Source organism: Arvicanthis niloticus, chromosome 14 (assembly GCF_011762505.2).
Source record: "Arvicanthis niloticus isolate mArvNil1 chromosome 14, mArvNil1.pat.X, whole genome shotgun sequence".
Taxonomy (NCBI): Eukaryota; Metazoa; Chordata; class Mammalia; order Rodentia; family Muridae; genus Arvicanthis; species Arvicanthis niloticus.
Window position 1 is genome coordinate 30781096 of NC_047671.1, and position 23790 is coordinate 30804885.

Genomic DNA, 23790 nt, shown 5'->3' on the forward strand with positions numbered 1-23790 from the left:
GGGGAGGTGCATTTTGCTGGTGTGAACCTGAGTTGAGTGCCACCACAGATTTAGCAAAAATGTCCCAGTTCTGTTTAAAACCCTAGGATTGTGTCAAATCTCAGAGTCAGCTGCCTTCTCTTACTACATCTTGTTTTGTCCTGTTTTAGCTGTGGTCTCTTGGCAGCCTGCTCTTTTCTGGAGATGAATCCAAGGAGAAGGAGTAGATCTGGGGGCATAGGGTAAGTGGGAGGAGGAGTGAGAGGAGTGGAGGGAGAGGAACCTGTAGTCTGGATGTATATTGTATGAGAGACAAATCTATTTTCAATTAGCAAAGGAAGACAAGAAGGCAGGTTGAACAGTGACTGAGGATTTGCTTCCATTCCTTTGCTTTTTTGCTTTTTAAAACAAAGTTTTCTCAAAACAGTAGGAACTTTTAGGGCTGGATTATCCAATAATCCTCAAAGAACAAAAGCCACCAAGACGTCTTTGAAGGTGCCCAAACTTGGACAAACAGGTAGCTAATTCCTTAAGCAAACACTCAGGCGCCTAACTAAATACTACCTCCCTTCTTTTTTGACTCACGGCATTTCAAACCAGGTTTCAGTGTTACTAGATTTTTGGGGAGTCAAAGCCCTGCCCAGACAGCCCCAGCAAGGGAGGTGAGGTCCTTGTATCAGTTCCTAAGACACCAACTGAAGAGACAGGAAATATTGCAAAGCATAGGAGGGAGATGGCCTCATTGAGGACACACTGGGAAGGGAAACAAGGAGGTCCAGTAGCCTCCCAGTCTGTTTTGGGGTATCAGCATGAAATTTATGTTCAACTAGGGGGCAGGAGGTATGCATACCTCAGCAGTTGTGATCCACAAACCACTGAGCAGCCACTGTCTCAGTTCCAGACTCTCCTGCAAAATGGCCTAAGTTGTCAGAACTGGGTTAAATCTTTCCCTGGGGGCAGTTCCTCCTCTGGTTGAAGCCTTCGGGCTGTCTATCCACTAAGAGGGGACTTCTGGGGAAATGTGTAGTCATCCAGGGCCCATTGTTTCAACAGTCTGGTGGCTGAAGAGGGACTTAAGTGTCTCTTTAGAATATCTACTCTCCTATCTGAGAGGTTACACCTGCACTTTTACTGGCTGGGTCCTTGAGGTCCTGGGAACACCTGGGGACACTTAACTCCACAGACATTGGCTACACAGAAGCTGTGGCCTGGGTCCCTGTCCTAGATCTCTGAGACCCATCCCTGTCTTCCCAATTCTCTTAACCTCCTTTCTCTTCCCCCCAGTTCCTCTGGCCACTACTCCCTCCCCTGTGTTCCCTCCACCAGCTCCTTCCCCATGCCCCATCTCCTTTCTCCTATCTATTTAGTTCCTTTCCTGTTCTCCCCTACTCTACTGACCTCTCCACGTCTCTGCCCTAGCTCACCTCTAGTCTTTGAAACCTAGACCAGACAGGGAAAGGGGTTCAAGACCACCCCATCTTTTGATTTGTTTTGATTTTTATGTCATATATATACATACATACATATATATATATATATATGAATATATATGTATACATAAATAATTTATATATAATTTAAAGACAGGGTCTCACTATGTAGCTCTGCCTGGTTGTCTTCCCTCACCTGCTGTAGACAAGGCCAGCCTTGAACTCACAGAGATCCTCCTTGTCTGCCTTCTGAATGTTGGGATTGAAGGTATCCATCATTACGAATGACTTCATCCCTATCTCTTATATGGAAATTTAAGAACGCCTTGGCCAAGCTGGTCTCAGGCTCAGACAGCCCAGCCCAGCCTCCTCAAACCTAAATCCTCGAGCATGCAGGAGGTGTCCCCGAGCCCAGGGCACCAGAACAAGTGGCACCTCGCAGTATCTTACTCTCATTTTTTCCCCCTGAGATAGAAATAAGGGGCATCATCAATTCTGGAGGCTCTGCTTTCTCTATGTGAAACCAGGTAGTAACACAGTGATAGTAATTTGGGGCTCAGGGGCTTCCAGAAAGTAATACATGAAAACAGTAGTTGGCTGTTCTGAGTCCCTGTGTCTGTGTCTATCAGTCCATGGGGCTTTCTGTCCCTGCCTTGTGAACCTGGTAAACAGAAAAGTTAATCTGAATTCCTGAGGTCCTTCTGTGCTTCTCAAAGCCAAGAGTTCTGACCTTTTCCTCCAACAAGTGTTTCTCAACCAAAACCTTGCTGTGCTGTGCTGTGCTCTGCCTGGATGTTGACATCACGTAGCTATTTATAACAGGAGGTTGTGACTTTCTCAGAGATAGGACAGTGCCCTTTTCCCTTCCGTGCTTTGACAATCGACATGACAGCTGTGATGTGGCAGTTCTGTAAATTTCTGCAATATTAATTGAACTGATTATTTACATAGGTCATATACATAATTAATTACCCTATAAGCAGAATTCGAAGCTGCAAATGAAGAACAATGAACCCTGGTAGACAGCCAGTGCCCAGCCCGACACTCCACCTCTTGAGCTCCTTGTCCAAAAGCTAACGACTAGTGGGAAATGACGTAAATGACATGCTTCTGGCCTTGGTGGTTTACGGCTCTTGTTCAGACTCATGTGGAACAGAGTAGGAAAGCAGCTTCTATTTATTTATTTCATGTGCATTGGCATTTTGACTGCATGTGTATCTGTGGGAAGGTGTCAAAACTCCTGGAGCTGGAGCTACAGACAATTGTGAGCTGCCATGTGGGTGCTGGGAATTAAACCCAGGTCCTCTGGAAGAGCAGCCAGTATTCTTTACTGCTGAGCCGTCTCTCCCGCCCCCTGTTTTTTAGATGAGTTGATTTTGTTCAGTACTCCAGACACACGTTTACAGAGTGCCTACTGTGTACCAGATACTGTCCTGAGTATTAGGAATACAAAACCAGTGAGTGTTCATTAGATCATGGTTTATTAGATAACCTGTCTTGAAATAGCAGCGTCCTATTCAAGACTAACATAAATGGCACATGCTGTCTTAGATACCTTAAACCAAGTACTTTGAAAACCGACCAATAAAGGTGTTTATCACATTAGGATCCTTGATTAACCGTATCAGGATAAACAAAACATGGAAGATCCAGAGTTTGAACTCAGTGGGTCCATGTAGGTACCTAGCTTCCAATCTGGGGGCTTGGGGGGGGGGGGGTGGAGAAGCTACTCAACCTCATGTGTTTGGAAGCTTCACTCTGCTTTAGTGTCAAAAGAGTTCAGAATGGATGAGAGAAGACAGCAGCAGATTCATTAAAAATCCATTTATACTCACATGAGAAAGCTCCTCTCCAGAATTGGAGAACTAAAATGATGTATACTTAATTTCTTAGGCCCATGCTTGAGTCTGCTGAGTAACTAGCAAAGGGACACTATGAAGGAGCCACAGTATAACTCAGGGTTAGCAGACACAGCTCTGGAGTCTCGTGGGGCACTTCAGTGTACACGGCAGGTGATTGGAAGGCTCTCAGGAGGGAGGGGCCAGACAAATGATCCGAATGGCGTGGGCAGTCTCTGGGCTGATACGAAGGCTCAGCTCAAAGGATGGATAAAGGAAGAAGGAAAATAAAATAGCAAGAGTGGGTGAGGGACTGCACCTGGCTGTAAACTAGAAGTCAGAGTCCACAGAGCAACCAGTGTGGCCCAGAACTCCCGATTTCCTGTAATTCCAGAGACATGGGAATGGGGAAGAGGAGAAATGGACACGAACAGCAATTACCACTGACTGTATCAGCAACGTTAGCCTATTTCATCCTATGGAAACCCCATGAGAGCCCTCTGAAAAGGAGAAGCATCCTCATGCTAGAATTAAAGAATAAAGTGCACAAAAGCCAGGGAGCCTAGTGGGGACAGCATGAGACTGAGACCAGCTTCCAGCAAAGCTAGCCCAGCCTCTACCTTCTCTCCCATATGGGTTCTGGAGTATTCCAGTGCCCCACCTCTTACTGCCTTCAGAGGAAGAATGGACGGCCTTGGGTTACAGTAGAAAGCAACACTGCATTCTTACACAGATCTAGGCTGGTGCATTTTATCCCCTCAGTACTAAAAGCTTAGGAGCAAACTCTGATAATTAGCTGGTCTGCATCCAACAGAACATGGGCGCTCTCAGCATGATCTGGGCCCGATTCGAAGCCTGCTGCTGAGCGGCTAACTCGTGCCATCCTTTTAGAGATAGACTTACTTTGATGTTTTGAAAGAGCTGAGCCTGTTCAAGATGTAAGGTTGACCCTCACATGACATGCAAGACAGTGGGGACTCTGGGAAAGCAATGGTTATCTCCAGAGTCCTATTGTCATGTGTAGTCATGGACTTTTTCTGGGATCAAAGTGAACAACTATATCCCATGCAGTTTACATGATTTCAGATAAGCGAGAAACCACAGTGGAAAGCCTCTGATGATCTCATCTGCCACCACGACTGAGAAAAGCAGGGATCGTTACAAAATTATCTCTCTCAGAAAACAGAAACAGATCTAACCAATACATGAGAAAATGAGTGTGGATCAGGTATACATGAACATGAAGCCACAGTGTCTATGGCTGCATGCTCTACCCAACTGTTTCATGCTTTAACTTTTAGAAAATTTCCATTTTGACACTGAAGATAAGCATTGGAACCATTTCCCCTGCTCCCCTCACACCCTGAATAATGCAATCAGACCTTGTCTTCCACGATCCAACAATAATCAGACGATGCTTTGATGTTTTCTCTTTCTTCTTTTTGCAGTCCCCCCACCCCACCCCTCCCGCACTAATCCTGTTTTCTTTCATTATCAAATGTTTGGTGATAAACACGAGGGCCTCTGGCCCAATGCCGCTGGTGTGTGCATGCGTGTGTGTGTGTGTGTGTGTGTGTGTGTGTGTGTGTGTGTGTGTGTGTAATATGTCAAGAACTGCAGGAGAATAACTCTTTAGTGTCAAGAGTGGCCCTGGGCTGAGATGCATCATTTAACCACAAACTTTATGAGGAAATGTGGAGCAGGCCACAATCACCCCTGTCCTACATAATAAGCCACACTGGATTCAGTCTGGGAGAGACAGCCCTGTTCGAACTAGACTTCCTTCAATAACCTGCTCTTAATGAGAAAGTTATCTCTACCATGGCAGCTTGGATATGTGGCCTCTACTGTGTGGTGGGTAAAAGTTTCCCTTTCCATGGTAACAGCATACTTTTGGCTATTCTGGAGCTCCTACCAGTTTCGTGTAAGCACAGGTGAAGGTTGGGTTTTGTGAGGTACAAAGAACAAGAGGTGGTTTTTGTCAAGAGCTCCTCATTGAGCAAACATAACTGAATGATATCAAACAAACATTTCTCAGTATTCAAAATCCCAGTGGTGAGTTGTGGTCCAAAGTAAAGAGTGGAAACTCAAAACATGGGCAGAATCAGAAGGTGCCTGAGACCTGGGACTTCTGGCCATCTCTCCCTCTAGGTAGGCTGCTCTGCAAGCCCCTCTAACCAAAGCAGAGCAATCTGGTTATAACTGGTGGGGACCGTCTAGACGCTCAGGTGTTCTGCTGGAAGGCAGTGGTGGTGTGGGTGATCTCTCTAGAGATCCTATTGACCTGAAGGAAGAGATGAGAGGCTTCAAGCCTTCAGATCCTATGGGGGTATAGGATGGCTCACGGTGAAAACTTGGGGTTTACATATCATTTGAACAATAGGATCCCCCAAAGTAAGCATCCAGGCAAAAAACACCACTCCCATTTCAAGAGGAATTGAGATTTGTTCATTCTAGAGCAAAATATGAATGGCCAGGGCTGAAACATAGACTTAGTTCTCAATAACCACATGAGGGCTCACATCCATCTGTAACTCCAGCTTCAGGAAATCCTATACCTTCCTCTGCCCTCTATGGATACCCACACTCTCATGAAAACACAATCACCTTCACACCCACATACAATTAAAAAAAAAAAAGATTTTGCTTTTAGTTTTAAATTATTTGTGTGTGTGTGGGGGGAGGTGTTCTGTGTGTCTGTGTATGGGTATGATGATCAGAAAATATTAAAACTCCTCTTTTCCCATGATACAACCACCATGTTTCTACCAGAACAGAAAACTTTGTATGTAAACTAAAAATGCCGACTTTTTATAAGATTAGTAGTCTTGCATCTGAACTGTGGGGCTTCGGAGAGCATCTGCTGGTGCTATGTAGCCTGATGGCAAGGCACACACAGTGCACAGTGCCTGCTGCGTGTTCAGTAGCGAGGCTGCATGAGGCAGTGACATCTACAGTCTTTTATTATGATCAGCATATAAGGTGAGTAGAGGGCTGGGACAAACATTGTTAAATCCTGTTCATGATATGGACTGGCAGATCCTAGAGATCTGCCCAGATGTGACCAAGAGACTCAGGGTGTCTATGTGTAGCTCTGGAGTCCACCGTCCCATGTCAGTGATGAATAAACACACGGACCTGAGGAAGAATGTTAAGTAAAAGCAAAACATTTAAAGGAAAAAAAGAGAAACCAAGGAGTAGAAAACCTCAATCCAAGAAGAAGGACCTAAGTTGCATGTCCATACGGCTTTTTAATAAAACTTAAGGCAGAAACTGGTCAAATATTGAGGTAATTTCTGTTGGGACTGGGCTTATCCCAGGGTGTGCCAATTAGAGAGTCTGTGCAGGTTCTTATGGATCATCCATGGAGCTGATAGTGAGCTGTTAGTGCTCTGTCCACTCCGCCCATCTCTGCCTTTACTGTTAGCTGCTGACTGTGGTTGTCTGCTGGCCCACTGTTACCACTGTTGACCTTCCAAGGCATAGTTGTTAAACTATATCCTTTGTTCTCCCATCTTTGTGGCTGGCTCACAGGTTTTATACATACCTAAAGTGGACTCCGGCCTCGTTAGATGTTAGAGAAATGTTAAATCAAGAACCTGACTTCTGGGACTAGACACATGGCTCAATAGTTAAGAGCTCCAGGAGATCAGACTTCAAGTCCCAGCACCCACATCAGGTGGCTCACAACCACCTGTAACTCCCAACTCTTCTGGTCTGCACAGGCACCTGTACACACATGCACATACCCAAGATGCCCACACATTCCCACACAACTCTTTGCCCCGATATATACACACAATTAAAAATATTTTAAAAAAAAAAGGGGGGGGGGATCTGACTTCAGTTAACAGAGTTGCCCTGCAATTCCCAAAGTCCAGAATCTGGAAAAGTTCAGAGTATTGCTTATCAGAAAAAGACCAGACTATGATCGAGAGTCTAGGACTTCCTTAGGGTACTTCTCTGACCCTAGGCTCACAGGAGTAGCTCAGGGGGAACCCAGGCTCACACAGATATGGAAGTCAATAATGAGAGGGTGGAACAGACTGGTACAGTCAACCATAGACTCACGTGAACAGCAGTTTTTCCTCTTGTTTATGAGTTGTTGTTGTTTCAATATGTAAGCTGGGAGCCGAGTGGCTAAGTGGTTCAGCCACACTACCCTTTTATCTGGAGCCTAGCTTTGAACCATGACCAGGACTCGGAATCTAGATCATTATCTGTTAAAGACTAGATGAGAGACAACATCTAATAGAGACATTTACTAACATCAATCACAATAAGATATAATAGGGGGAAAATATCACTTAGTCATTCCTATTTTGTTTTCTTCTAAAGAGCCACACTCAGAAGTGAACATCTTAAATACTCTGCATTCAGGTAAGTCCTGGTAACTAGACTCCAAATCAGCTGGTGACTCAGCATCTCTCTCATAGTTGACTGAACAAGGAGCATTCTTATTCAAAGCAGTCCTAACAGTAACAGGTCACAGGGTCTATTCCCTTCCAGTCTCTCTTCTTCCTCACTTTTATAGAGTGCCCACTGCAGGTAAGGCAGGCAAATGACTCCTCATGCCTAACCAAGGCAAGACCAACTCCGAGGGACCACTTCCGCTGAGCAGAGCTCACTGATATTCTTCCCTCATCTCTTCTCTTGAGATGAGGAAAAGTCTCTCTCACTGCAGGTGTGCCTAACTTCCTTCATTCACTATCAGCAACTTACAGATTCTGATCCAGCTGCAGATGAAGCAGTAATAAACATTTTTAATAATTTAATCCATAGCTGTTATTAAGCGGGGGATACTAGGAATGTATGTCCTCATAGAGAAACTAACGAAATGTCTCCACCTGGGGGAGAGTTGTATGAAGGAATGACGTGTAGAACTTCATTTTAGCCACGATGCACCAGGAACGAGGTATGATTATGTGTGATGCTGGGCACTAACAACTTTGCGCACGCCAGGCAAGCAGCCTAAGTAATCTTTACCGGTAGATTCCGGTGTGAGCTAGAAGGTGACAGTCTGAGAACCTTTGTTGGCATCAGGGTTTCGATACATAACACACCTGTGCTGTGTGTTTACTGGGCTGGGTGGGGATCAACGGTGAAGTTTATGTCAATAATACTAAAATGCCAGGTGTGAGAATATAAACAAAGATAACCTCCATGGATGCATCCAGGAAGCAGGCCACGGGCATAATGTAGGCTGTCGTGCTGAGCCTGGGATCAAGTAGCTAATGGGAGATGCTGATTCAATCAATTTATCTTTTTTAAAAAAAAAAGGCTTCCATTCTTTACAGTTCTCTATTTCCCAGACAGAGGAAAACATAATTGTGAACACTTAAATTTAAAAGGCCAATCATTGACTCTATGAACTTCTTGGGAGTGTGGCTTTTCATCCCATCACCATCGGTGTCCTTCCCGCTCTCAAATCGTCCTTAGCATCTTCTAAATATCTTAGCGGAGCATTTTACGAACTCAAAGAGTATTTATGGTTTAAGCAGAAGAAGTGTAGACTGAAAAGTAACCAGCTTCATCTCCTGCTGGGTGGGATTCCACCTGGATTCAGGGTCCCGTGAGTTCTTTCTGGCTGCCTCTCTCAGCCTTCCCTTCCATCTCTTCGTTTTGCCCACTAAACTTCAGGAACACTTCCTCCCAGGGACCTCCCTAGTACATATACTTGGCTGGGGGGCAAGTGATGATTTACATTATCCTTCCTGACCTCCATTTTGGTCTATCCAGACAGAAAGTACTGCTGCAGCCTGCTTGCAGGAGCCCCTCCTCTCACCTCACCTTTATTCCCCAGGGACTTTGACTCTTGGTACAGACCTAAAATCTCCATATCTATTCCACCCTGCCTTTCTCAGCCATTCCTTTGTGTCACCTGCTGACTCAAGCACACTTTCTACCGGGGACTTTACAGCCACCACACTTGCCTAGAATCCAGAGTGGATAACAGCAACCCAACAGAAGATTCACCCATATTAATGAGAAGCTTGGATAGCCACACTGAGAAGTAATCCAAACACAAGTCCAGATGCCCAGATCCCAGTATGAAAACACAAACAAGAACAACCAAAACATGCGCATCATCTGGAAGCCAGAAACTCTTTGTGATAATAGGCCCAGAGAAAAGCAACCCAGCTGCGGCACAAGACAGTGACTTCAAAATAGTTAATTATTAGTATGTTCAGGAACCTTAAAGAGGATATGAATAAATGCCTTACTGAAGACCATGGAAATATAGTTGAGTGGAATAATGAAAACAATTCAAGACATAAAAGTATAATTTAAGAGAGAACTATAATTATAGAAGTAAACCAACACTGAAATAAACCAGAAATGAAAAACTAAGGATGTCAAACAAAAATCTCCAAGGTAAGTCTTCCCAGCAGATTAAAAGGCATGGAAAAAGAGAATTTCTGGTCTTGAAGACTTGAAGAAATGGATAGCTTACCCCTGCCCCACCCCCCAAAAAGTTAAATCTTAAAAAAAAAAAAATCCTGAATGTTAATCCAGGAAATCTAGAATACAATGCAAACCAAACTCATGAATAATAGGTATAGAGGAAGGAGAAAAAAACCATATACAACAAGGCACAGAAAATGTTTTTAACAAAATAATAGAGGAAAAATGTCCAGTCTAAAGAAAGAGATGTTTAGTGTGTTACAAAAAGCATAGAGAATACCAAACAGAACCAGAAAGAAATTCCCTATGAGACATAATAACCCAAACACTAAATGTACAGAACAACAGCAAAAGGATACATAAAAGCTTCCAGGGGAAAAAGACCAAGTAACATACAAATGTAGGCCCATCAGATAATACTTGACTTCTCAAAGTAGACTTTAAAAGCCAGAGGGAGTGGAATTCTGTGAGCGAAGGGACCACAAATGGCAGCTCAAACTATACCCAGCAAAACTATACATCATAATAAATGGGAAAGAAAAATATCCTATGATAAAACCAAATTTACACACTATTAACCCGACTCTACAGAAGGCACTAGAAGAAAAACTGCAGTCTGAAGAGGTTAACTACACCTAAAAGGACAAAAGGAGTAAATAACCTAAGAACAGAAAATCAAGAGGGGAAAAATACCCACACCACACCAATAAAATAGCAGAAATCTTACAAAAATATTAGAAAATATAGCTTTGGTATTGAACTTGGTTCAAATATGATCACATGACTCCATCTCACTGCAGAGAAATGGGCAATACAATCGTTATTCTGTACTCAGCTAAACTCTGGAGCTGTCAAGCGGAAATAGATGAAAAAAACTAGAGCTTTGTAAAAAATAAACAAGAATCAATAAACACTCTTCATTAATGGCCTTCAATATTAATTGCTTCAATTTCCTAAGGAAAACATAGACTAACAGATTTGATTAGAAAACAGGATCCATTACTCTTCTTGAAGAAACACACCTCACCAACAAAGATACGTATCACCTCGAGGTAAACATGAAAGAGGTATTCCAAGCAAATGGACCCAAGAAGCAAGCAGGTGTAGTTATTTTAAAATGTGGCAAAATAGACTTTAAACCAAATCTTATCAGAAGAGACCAAGAAGGATGCTATACACCAGTAAAGGAAAAATCCACCAAGAGGGCATTGCAATTCTAAACATTTATGCACCAAATACAAGGGCACCAAAGTTCAAAAAAGAAAAATTACTATAGTTAAACCACTAATTGACGCTCACATAGACAGGCCATCCGGACAAATGATGGAATTACATAAACCCATAAATCAAATGTACCTAAAGTTATCTACAGAATATTCCACCAAACACTAAAGAATATACTTTCTCCTCAGCAACTCATGGAATTGAGCACATATTAGGACACAAAATAACTGTCAACAGATGTAAGAGAATACCCAGAAACCAATCTGACCACTATGGATTAAAATTGGATATCAATAACACTCAAGCTATACAAAGTATAGAAACTCATGGAAGCTCAACAAGTCACTACAAAATGAAAACTGGGTCAAGACAGAAGTCAAGAAAAAAGTTTAAAAAACATTTTAGAATTAGATGAAAATTGATGGGACAGAGTGAAGGCAAATTCATAGCACTAACTGAGATGATCAGAAAATGAGAGGCCTCCTATTAATAATTTAACTGCATGCCTAACAGCTCCGAAAAAAAAAAAAAAAAAAAAAAAAAAAAAAAAAAACTAAAAACAGTACACAGGAAGAAATAACCAAACTCAGCAATAGAATCAATGAAATACAAAAATACAAACAATAACCACAAAATAGAAAAAAAAAAAATCAATGAAATAAAGAACTGGTTCTTTGGGAAAACCAACAAGATTGATGAAACCTAGCCCAATTAACCAAAAGATGGAGAAAGATCTAAATAAGCAACATTTGAAATGAATAGAGCAATAGTAAAACAAACAAGGAAATTCAGAGAACTATAAGGACGTGCTTTAAAAGTCTGTATTCTAAACTAGAGAACATTTTTAAAAAATGATTTCTTGATATTTATGACCTTCCAAAGTAAAATCAAGATAAAATAGGTAATTTAAAATCCCATAGTGAAATAGAAGCAGCAATTAAAAATCTCTCAACTAAAAAAAAAAAAAAAAAAAAAAAAAAAAAAGAAGCCCAGGGATTGATGGATTCTACCAGACAGACATTCAAAGAAGTATTAATGTCAATACACCTTAAATTACTCTACAAAAATAACTGGCTGGATATTTCCTTTTTTAAACCCAGTATTATCATGATGCCAAAAACATACAAAAGCCCAATTAAAAAGAAAGAAAACCACAGACCAAGTTTCCTTACAAACATAGATGCAAAAAAAAAAAAAAAAAAAACCTCAATAAAATACGTAGAAGTTAAATTCAAGAACACATGAAACAATTATCTATCATGATCAAATTGGCTTTATCCCAGAGATGCAGGTATGGTTCAATATACATAAATCAATAACCATTATCCACCACATAAACTGTTTGAAAGAGAGAAATCGTATGATCATCTCATTAAATACAGAAAAGACATTTGCCAAAATCCAACAACATAACTTCATGATAAAAGTCCTGGAGAAACAGAGACATATCTCAATATAATACAAGTAATTTCTAGTACTGTGGCATCCACACCTGGATGTGATCTTCTTTCTTCTTGGGTTTCATATGGTCTGTGAGTTGTATCATGGGTATTCCGAGCTTTATTTTGGTTATTATCCACTTATCAGTGAGTACATACCATGTGTGTTCTTTTGTAACTGGATTTCCTCACTCAGAATGATATTTTCAAGTTCTATCCATTTGCCTGAGAACTTCATGAAATCATTATTTTTAATAGCTGAGTAGTACTCCACTGTGCAAATATATCACATTTTGTGTATCCATTCCTCTGTTGAGGGACATCTGGGTTGTTTCCAGCTTCTGGCTATTATAAATAAGGCTGCTATGAACATAAGTGGAATATATGTCCTTGTTATATATTGGAGCATCTTTTGCATATATGCCCAGGTGTAGTATAGCTGGGTCCTCAGGTAGAACTATTTCTAATTTACTGAGGAACCGCCAGACTGATTTCCAAAGTGGTTGTACCAGTTTGCTATCCCACTGGCAATGGAGGAGTGTTCCTCTTTCTCCACATCCTCACCAGCTACAGTACTACTCAGCAGAGGGAAGAGAATAATCTCTGGGAAGTAGAGGGAGAGAGGGATCTGGGAGGGGGAGAGGACGGGATGGGAAAAGAAGGGGGGGCAGTTCAGATATGGGAGGAGATGGGGAAGAAGTACAGAGGATCAGGAATTTGAAAGTAGATGTGTAGCAGTGGGGGAAGGGGAGCTGAGGATAGCCATTAGAAAGTCCCAGATGCCAGAGGCCCAAGAGGTTCCCAGATCCCAACAGGGAGAACTTTAGCCAAAATACCCAACAAAGGGAAGATAGAACCTGTAGAGACCATATCCAGTGGATAGGCATGGCCTCCAGTTAAGAGATGGGGCTACCCACCCACCTCAAAAATATTAATCCAGAATTCCTCCTGTCAAAAGAAAATGCAGGGACAAAAAGTGGAGCAGAAACTGCAGGAAAGGCTGTCCAGAGACTGCCACACCTAGAGATCCACTCCATCTGCTGACACCAAACTCAGACACTATTGCTGACGCCAAGAAGCGCTTGCTGACAGGACCCTGGTATGGCAGGCTCCTGAGAGGCTCTCCCAGAGCCTGACCAATACAGACGCAGCTGTACACATCCAAACATTGGACTGAGCTCAAGGACCCCAATGGGGAAGTTAGGGCAAGGACTGTAGGAGCTGAAGGAGATTGTAATCTCATTGGAAGAACTAGAGGAATAAGACAACTGAAGAGTAAGGGGCTAAAAATAGGAAAGAATCAATTACCATTATTTACAGATGATATGATTTTATACATAAAATATCCTAAAACCCACCAGGAACCTTTACAGCTGGTAAATATTTTCAGCCATGTAGTGGGATACAAAATTAACCCACAAAAATCAGTAGCCTTCCTATATGCAAATGAGTCAGAAAGAAATCAGGGAAACTACCTTTCACAATAGCCTCAAAAGAAAAATACAATAATCTTGGGATAACTCTAAGCAAATAAAAGATTTGCATAATAAAAAATTTAAGATATTAAAGGAAGAAGTCAAAGAAAATTTCAGAAGATGGAAAGATCTTCCATGCTTATCTGTGAGTTGGTAGGATTAAGAGTGTGAAAATGGCCATCCTAACAAAAGCATTCTACAGATTCAATGCAACCCCCAACAAAATTACAACAAATTGCTTTACAAAATTTTTAAAAAGAAATAAAAATCTTTAATTTTATATATGGTAACACATACAGGATAACTAAAACAATGTTAAATAATAAAAGAATTGTTGGAGGTATTTTATGCCATGAAGTAACATCTATAGTGTAAGTAATGAGTTACTCTTTGTTAAGTAGGTGGCCAAAGGAATCCCAAGGAACCCCTAAACATAACATGGTATTCTCAAAGCTCTCAAGAACCTGATAGTAAGATCCTATAAGAACCTGATGGTAAGGCCCTATGCTAAAACACACATCTGTGTTATCAAACGCAGTAGAGCTGGGGCCCAACAAGAAGCGTCACACCCCAACTGACTAGCACTGCTAGTGTTGGAAAGTCCTCTTGCCACTAATGGAGAATGCTAATCAATTTCCCCCAGCTATTGAACACTGAGACCTACATCAGCAACCTGCCTGCAAGATATACTGGTGTAATGATGGTAAAAATGTTATGGGAGTGATCAATCACTTTTGATTGGATTTAAGGCACACTCAGTGAGATGAAATCTATATATACCCTAGCACTTCTAAAGTGGCCAAGAACCCGAGACTAGATAGGTCATGAGCCTAGGAAAAAAGCTACTACTACTACTTTGCTAAAGGAACAAAGCAATAAAGTGACTAATGACATATTGCTATGCCCATGGGTCAGTGTCTCTCTCAATCCTCATCAGTGAAGTGTCTTCTTGCAGTAGATGGGAAATAACAGAGAAGCTTCTTGCAAGTGAATACTAAGCAACAGAGACCCAATACTGGGACAAAGTGCAGAGAATGAGAGACTTTGAAGCACTCAGCCCTAAATTTATTAAACCCTACCCCTTTATTAAAACCTACCCCTCAGGGCTCAGCAATCTATGCACAAGATGGGCAGAAAGATTTTAAGAGCCAGAGGTGATGGATGTCCCCAAAGAAACGTCTTCCAAATACAACTGGTGCACATATGGATTTAGAGACTGTGGTAGCACACACAAGCCCTGTGTAGGTTCAAGCCATATGGGATCCCAGCACTGAGAAGGCAAAGTAAACATGAGGTCCCGTCCCTAACAAAGAAATTATTTGCAATTGATACCTGGGCAAAGGGAAGAACAGTTTCCTCCAATAAATCACAGTATGCTAACCACACTCCAGAGCAGGCCCCATGCCCAGTAAGTAGCTGGCCAACACAAAACAAACTCTGGATTTGTATGTGTGTGTGTGTGTGTGTGTGTGTGTGTGTGTGTGTGTGTGTGTGTGTGTTTTGTTTTAATTTATTTGTTATTTGTCTTGCTCTGTTGCTTGTTTTGATGTTTGTCTTTTGTTGTTGTTGTTTTGAAAGAAAAAAAATATAACGTTGGGTTAGTAGAAATGTGTGAAGAATCTGACAGGAGTTAGAGGAGAGCAAAAACAAAATACTAAAAAGAAAAAAAAAAAAAAAAACCTGGGGCTTACTGGTTATTCGATATACCCAAGTGGTTCTCAATATTCCTAATGCTGTGACACTTAACAGTCCCTCATGTTGTGCTGATTCCAACCATAAAAATATTCCATCACTACTCCATCACTCTAATCTTGCTACTGTTATGAATTGTAACTATACAACATGCAGGACCAGTCCCAAAAGAGTTGCAACCCACAGGTTGAGAACTGCTGCCTGAAACATTGCTTGTTTTCAAAATTGGATTACTGCTTTTACCATTGGTTTCATTGGGTTTAAAAATGTTACAGGGCAAGCATACCTTTTATCTTCTCCCATGCAGCTCTGTAACTATGAAACACTGCTTTTTTAACTTTAATAGTTTATGTCTGCTATTAGGGATGAGAAAGTTGAATCTAAAGCTTGCTATGAAATGTTTTTCCTTTAGACTAAATTACATCTTCCAGGTCAAAATCTTTAACAATTTTCTAACAAATGCTTCAGCAAAATTTTGATAAAATTTTCCTGAGAAATGAGTCAGGCTTCTAATCCAAGGATCATTCACCCTATTTCATGGCTTTTAGTTGTGGGTAGAGCATATTAGACGTTTGTACTCATATGCAAATGAAAATGGGAAATGGGCCCCTGGTCTGTAAGGACAGCAGCCTGAGGTCAACCTACACACCAAGGAGGTGACAAGTCCACATCTTCTCTAGAACAATGATTCTGAAGTCTTATTTTGCCATCAGATTTATAAAAACAATTAGACTGCTTCACAGGCCCCACCCTGTCACACAGCTTAGCTGGTTAACACCTTGTCTATTTACTGTCTGAACTACCTGAACAAGATAGAATTAGTGCATCTGAGGACTGCACTGCCTTCTCTGTGGACTGTTTCAGGCCCTGACTATCTCCTGGTATATATTAACAAGTGCATATCAACTGTAACTTCCCCTCAGCAGGAATGAGTAACCCAACTAATTTCTACTAATAGCTACTTCTGAATCCTTATTAAGTTTCCAAAGACCCAAGTGAAGGAACCCAAATGGGAGCATACCTGAAAATAAATGAAGACCGTAAGTGGATGCTTATACTTGGTCTCAGATCTTTGATGCAGCCTGGAACAAGCATCTATCTGCAGCTGTAATGTGAACGCTAGGCAGCCTTGAAGGGCAGAGTGGGAGGGGAGTTTGCAAGGCTTGCTCTGTCTCAGATGTCTCACTGAAGAGCACTGAATGCGCGAATCCCGGGCTTTTGGCTAATGTCCTCAGCAACTTCCATAACCTTTAGCTAAGTTCGTAAACTGCTCTAAGCTGCTTTCTTAAGAGCAAAAGCATGTGTAACACACTGAAGGGTCCAAATGAGCAGGAAAAATGCTTTGTAAAACTGCAAATCAGCTTTACCAAAACAAACAAACAAACAAACAAACAAACAAACAAACAAAAAAATCAACCTAAACTTAAGGAACATAATTCCATTTTAACAGTTTGGTTTCCCCCTGAGAAGTGTGGTCCCAAACCAGGAATTAGAAAAGCTACTGTAGTCTAAAAGCCACCACACTGCGATGTCCTATGAACAGTGCAGTAAAAAGGCAGAAGCAATGGTCGGCCACCTGAAGACTAGAGGTCGAAAAGAGCCCACTCCGTTTCCCCAGGGCCACTTCAGACACGGGATCCAAGGGAGTGTTAGTCACTTAGGTGACATGAAATCAAGGGGCTGGCAAAGACAGGTAAAAGCAAGAGTAGACATTAAAGTTTTAATGACTCCACTTCCTTTATTGCAGTAACCTGTGTACAAAACAGCAACTGCAATAATCAGGGTTAAAACATTACAAAAGCATTTGTGACGGGTACAGTACAGTATTATCAAAATATTACATTTTCAAACTTAGCAGATAATCACCAGAGCTCAACTCTTTAAATTATTTCCATAGTCTTAAAAAATAAAAACACACACACATGTCAGAAAGCAAAATGAAGAGAGTGTAAAGGAAAACTTAAAAGCACAAAGGAAAAGATGCAACAAATAAATATCTGATTTAGTTACCTGTTAATAATCAACACCAACATTCTCTTTGAAACCATTGAATTTTTTACCTATCATAAGAATGAGCTCAAAGCCCACTGTGTATTATTTTTAAGTTATTATCAATGATTAGGACTAAAAAATAATTTGGCATCAAAATAATCAAAACTCAGCATAAAATAAAAATAGCTTTGATACTAGCATCTCTGAGAATTAACTGTGGAGAGTTTTCATTTTAGATACTACTGCAACCTTGAGAACGTCTGACCTGGCAGCCACTGTTAGCCAACGTAATGTAGTTTTTTAAAGTGGAAAGCTGCTGGCATTACTTCACAAACAGCATCACACTCCCTGTTAGGTGCACTGAGATCCATTTTGTGTACTTTAAACACACGTGTATGATGTACAACATTTAGTTTCTGTAGTACAGATCGCAATGAAGTTTCCTGAATGGGCGGGGTGGGGGAGGAACCTTTAAAAACAAAAGGCAAGTAAGTATACCTGTGTACATTTCAAGATAGCAGCGTTCAGCCCATGCCCTAGTATCCATCCATCCATTCAGAAAATCCACGCATGATATGGTTTCCTGATATGACTCTCCTATACTGCCATAAACTCTGCAAAATTTACAATAAATGGAACAATATTGTATTACATAATGTAAGGAATACTTTTTTTAAAAAAAAAATCACTAAACCTTGTTTTCTTAATATTCTGAATGGAAATGAGATGTCCAGCTGGCATTGACTCGGTCTGCATCCACGCAGCACAAATACCACACCACTGAAAATGCTTTTCTGACATTTCCCTTAAGATGAGTGAAGCCTGTGTGCGTTCTCCACTTACAGGTCATCTACTTGTCAGCCCTTTACCTAACTGGATAATTGGATGAAGCTACACTATGGTCTCCAAATGGTCTTTGTCCTCCATGAAATCTGTAACGTCTTGATCTGACTTGAATGTTTACTTTAAAAAAAAAAAAAGAAGAAGAAGAAAAAAGAAAACCTTAACAACAACAACAAAATCTGTAATCTACCAAATCATGATCACTTGAAAATTTGAAACACTGGCAACATAAATTTCATTACATATACACATATGCACCTGTGTATGCATAACATACACACATACAGACATGTAGACATGAATCCCTTGAAATGTTTTTAGAAAATCCTTTCTTGAAAACTGAGAACTTCACATTAACAACTGTATATAAAGCTTCTGGGCAGCACGCGGGCACATGCGTACTGACTGTCTGTATCTAAAGCTCTCGGGCAGCACACGGGCACATGTGCACTGTTAAGTGCACTAGCAGGTGACAAGGTCGAACGCACAAACTGGCAGTTTTCTTTAACACAAGTTTTAAAGTATTAAGAATGGATTAAATTTCAACGTTCAGAATAATCTGTTCAAACCTGAGTGTATTAAGACTAAATGTCCTTGATACTTGAATAAATTAAGCCTAAAACCATTCACTAAGAAAACAGTGGTCCATTTAACCATTGATAAAATTGTAATCTTTTTTTTTTTAAAATAAAGGATGGCATAGGACAGTGAAATCCCCATAGTGTTTATTGAAATGTTTCATTAAATGGCATTGCTTTGTCTAAATTTCCTCTAAAAAATACCTGTTAGCATGTCTTAAAAGTCCCTCACATTTGAGAGGAAATTCTAAATTAAAAGAGATCTTTAAAAATAATACAAATGATCTCAAGGTTTTGCTTTAAAAAAATGTAAATTTTTTTTAAGCATTATACATGAAGTACTACTGGGTAGATCGTCAGTCATCTCTATGATTTAAAAGAAATTATACCTAATTCTAATTGAAGAGTTAGAAATGGTGTTCTGGGCCTCTTTTTCCTAGCTCTCAATGTATATATTCATAGAAACCTAACCTTGGGCTCCATTTTTTGGATACTTTCCCCACATATTTCATTAGCTTGTCCTAATCCTCTTCAGTATCTAACAGATACTTTTACAAAAGTAATACAAAACACACAGTTCTCAACACTAACTGGTCGATGGGAGGAGAAAAGCAGCATCCACTTAGGATGACAGAGATTAGAAATAAAAATAATATCTGAAGGCAGAGTTTAACATTCTAGAAATTTACAAAAGACGATAGATCTATGGATGAAATTTGGTTAATTTCAGAAGGCACCTCAAGGCTAAAGGCTTTTGTACTCCTTTCATCAATCAAAAAAAAAAAAAAAAAAAAGTAATAACACACTCTTATTGCTTTCAAGTAGCAAAGGAAAACTTTACTCTCATGAACGTCAGTCCAACAAGAAAGAATTAGCAGTCATTAAGATTGAAATCTGGAGTAGACTAAAACTCAAGTCTCCATATATCTAACAACGAAGCAACTTCCCATGTGCTTTCAAATAATGAAGTAGTGAAACAGTCCCAGCTCGCCACTGTGATGTTGCAGTGTTACTGACGATCCAGTCACTTTGACTAGGCACTGAAGTACCATTCTTGGAGAAAGTCCATGGTGCAGAACAGTTAAGAGTAGAAGGTAAGGACGCTCTGATGATTCCCACGAACTAGGAGGATTGGTGGCAGGTCCTTAGATAGAACTTCTAACCAAGCCATGTACAAAGCACTGGACACAGCACCTTTCCGCGCAACTGGAAGACTCCTAGGATTAGAATGAGAAAGATACTGAGAAGAAAATGAAGCCATTACTAATTAGGTCCCAATCCCTGTGATAAGGTATTTCTGAACAGAGGGATTCTGTATAAATGTAGCAGTGACTTCTTACAGACTCTCATTTCACTGTCCCCAGGTTTCCAGGTTTGTAGGTTTGCAAAGATTCTCAAACATTTGTCCATGAGAGTAAGAATTTGTTTGAACTTCAATTCCTATAATTCATATTTAATATTAATTTCAAACTTTCCCTTCACTAAAGATTCTTTAGAAGAAAAATGTGTAACTCAGAAAATGGAAGTTATAGATAAAAAATGAACTATAATAACTCTATTAACTTTACCCTTTCTTGTAAATTTTAATCTTTTAATCTTTACCCTTTTCTTGTGAATTCTATCTATAGAGCATGGAAGTGACTTTTTGACCTATAGGATTCATTCTAAATTTCTATGGTTTACTGTCCTTCATTATAGAAATCTACCTACCAATAGCACAAATTGAAAATGTGCTTGGTTTCCCAGTTTTTAGTGTCATAGTATTTTATCATTTGTCTTGGTTTCTAGGTGCCTGAACTTTTCTATTAAGGAGCACAATTCAGAGCTGAACAAATCCAGGTTTAAGTCATCTCTACTTAACACAGTTCAGTAAAAGAAACAAAGGCTCCAGCAGGCACTGACACTTGGATCTAATTCAGAGACAGCCTGTCTGTACAGAACACCGCTGTGAGGGAAACATGGGGGCAGATTCAGACATGAACTGCTACCCCAAGTTAACCTTCTAAACGACGTAGAGTTATCTATGAAAAAGTTGTCTGGGATCCAAATTCTACTGAGGGAGCCTTTCCCATGCCACACACACCTGTAGCCCTGCCAGGAAATTAAATATGAACATAAAAGTTCAGAATAACATCAAAAAATTACTTAGATTAATACAAGGGTATAGTGTGTCTCTTATCCACCAGTAAACTGCTAGCTCCACATCATGAAAGCAACCATATTTTAAAGTTTGAGTTTTCCTTTTTATAATGTCATTTTGATTAACTCCAAGCACGTATTAAGCAGGCCTTGTAGACTGAAAGGCAAAGACAGCACTTGAGAGGTAAAGGCAAGAGACCTGCTCCAAGTTTAAGATCAGGCTGAACTATAGATTAAAAACAAAACATAACAGAAAATACACACACCAACAGTGATGTGACCATATGGCAGGAACCCCCACACTGACTGGATCTAAGGCCTGCTCTACAGAAAGGTAATCATGCCTGGCACTGTAAACAGGGTTAGAAGCAAGGCTGAGGATGTCATTGTCATTAGTGGGTAACCTGCTTCTACTGTTTTGCTAAATAATCATGTAAGTCCAACCACCTTTTAAGCATGTGCTGCCCTCAGCTTTGGTCAAGGATCTTTGCAGGCTCACAACTTATCAAAGTGCCCAGTGAGTGCCTGCATTCTCAGGCATAAATGGCATGTCTTATCACAGGTGTGCCCTCCACTCTCCACCCAGGACTCAGAGAGCACTGAGGAAGACGGGGCACAAAGTTGGTAAGAACCAGAGGACAGGGAGGAATGCTATAAAATGTTAGCTTCTGGAAATGACAATGCCACTGTGTGCATGCTCACGCTGCTGTTGTTATTTACATATTCTAGCCTGGATTGTGGAGGGGCTCACAAGGCTGGGCCCAGCCTATCTCAGAAGCTATTGGCACGTAAGGGCTGCTTTTAGAAGAGATAGTCTTTGGTGGTTTGATCATTAAGAGGCTGCCCCAATCCAGTGGGCTGTCCCACATTCATACACTTAAGAGTAGCAATAATTGGATTCAGAGTCTTATTTGAAAAATGCTCACACCTCATTCAGCCTAAATACTTATTCTTATGCAGCTCACTCATGAAAAATGAAGTTTCTATTTGTAGCACGGAACAAGCATTACAGGAAAGTTACAACTGATCACAGCATGTAGAACAACAGAATTTGGGGTACTCAACTCCACTTGATACATCTGCTCAGAAAACATGGCTACAGAGGGGACAAGAAGGTGGTAGAAGCTAGGACCTTGAGCTCTGCTGTGAGTAAGTACATCCAACAGGTGACAGGGAAGCTGTGCCGTGAAATAGAACCTGACAACACTAGCTGGCCTGCCAGGGTGGAGGGAAGATACTTCATGAGGCATCACCTCAGATGAAGAAAAAAAAGCTAAAGGCAATTGGTCAGTCTTCTCCAGAAATAAGCCCCTCCCTCATTAGCCAATTACAAGTGGTCAGCCTTGAAAACATACATCTGAGTGACACTAAATGGACTAAGCAGTATATGTGATAACTACTTAGTGTAACAATTATTATTTAATTCAGCATAACAATAATAATTAAAGAAAAGTTCCCAAATTTGAGAGCAAGCAAGCTGGACATGTGAAGTTAAGAGGGAGGTGAGGAGAGAGTGGTATATATGAAAATCTAAAAAGAACCTTTAAGAACCATTAAGTACTATTAGCATAGTACTTAATCACAGCAAAACCAGACACATAGATGCACAAATGCACTTTCATAAGCAGCCGAGACCTTGTTCCAACAATACTTACATGACAATAATATTAGCTGTGCTTGAATGCTCCTTTAGTAATTCATTTAACCTGATCTGTCGATATGTCTGAAATGAAAAACATGACAGAATCATTTCTAAATACCTTGCAATGAGAACTGGGAAGAGTGTAAGGCAGGTTAAAACTTAGTGTACAGTGTACACATCCATGTAGCTATGGGCTAGATCTTTAGCACTACCAAAGGAGGAGGAGGGAGACGGAGAAAAAGAAGAAAAAGAGGAGGAGGAGGAAGAAGAAGAGGAAGAAGAAGAGGAGGAGAAAAAGAGGAAGAAGAGGAAGAGAAAGAAAAGAGGAAGAGGAAGAAGAAGTAGCAGCAGCTGCTAACCATGGTTTGTAAAACAAACTGCAAACAAAAATAAAATTTGTGTAATAAATAGCATTTTGAAATATATTGTGTTCTGCTTCCTACCATTCATATATTAAATGACCTTAATGGAAGCTTAATTTACATAGCTATATTAAATCACAGTGCTTGGTATTTACAGCATCAGTAATTCTATTAAATTCTCTGTAAGATTAATGAGAAGAACACAGAAGTGAGAATACCTTCGTCTTATAAAGCTCAAGCTCGTTATCTGTGATTCGCCACGGCTCATCTTCTTTCATCTTATCTGCAATGTCCTGTTCTTTATCATCTTCGTGAAGTCTGTACGGCTCAATCATTTCATCAAAAGTAACAATACTTTAAAGAGCAGAAAATACCAACAGGCTTATTTTGAATTATGTATCAAGAACATCTTTAAACAGTAAACAATAACTTGTAACAATCTTTATAATTCAGGTAAAAAACAGTAATCCCCAATCTTTCATACTGAGCAGATTTAGCTCAACCTAAACAGTGTCATCCATGTTAGCCAACATGAGTTCTCTGGTTGATACATCAAATACAACTTTGCTCAAATAGCAAATCATTCCCAAATCAAGGGAAAACATAATTCTTATTCCAGCTCTTATTCAACATATGCCTAAAAATAATTATGCACAGACAGTAACTGCCTCTTTGTGTCATTTTTCAGGAAGACAATCCCAGGAGCAGAAACTTTAAATAAAAGACTCTTGACAACAATGATTATAGGGAAA

General features: G+C 40.4%; 1 protein-coding gene across 2 annotated transcripts in view; it reads right to left on the bottom strand.

Moving 5' to 3' along the window:
- Positions 1–17200: 17200 nt before the first annotated feature.
- Positions 17201–23790, bottom strand: part of Slc12a2 (solute carrier family 12 member 2) — a 72763-nt gene continuing 66173 nt past the window's right edge. For both annotated transcript variants that reach the window (XM_034517752.2, XM_076912615.1), the window contains 3 exons: positions 23257–23392; positions 22690–22757; positions 17201–20112 (listed from right to left, as the gene is read on the bottom strand). In XM_034517752.2, the coding sequence (XP_034373643.1) occupies positions 19977–20112; positions 22690–22757; positions 23257–23392 (340 nt within the window). In that variant the 3' untranslated portion in view covers positions 17201–19976. The remainder of the gene's footprint in view (positions 20113–22689; positions 22758–23256; positions 23393–23790) is intronic.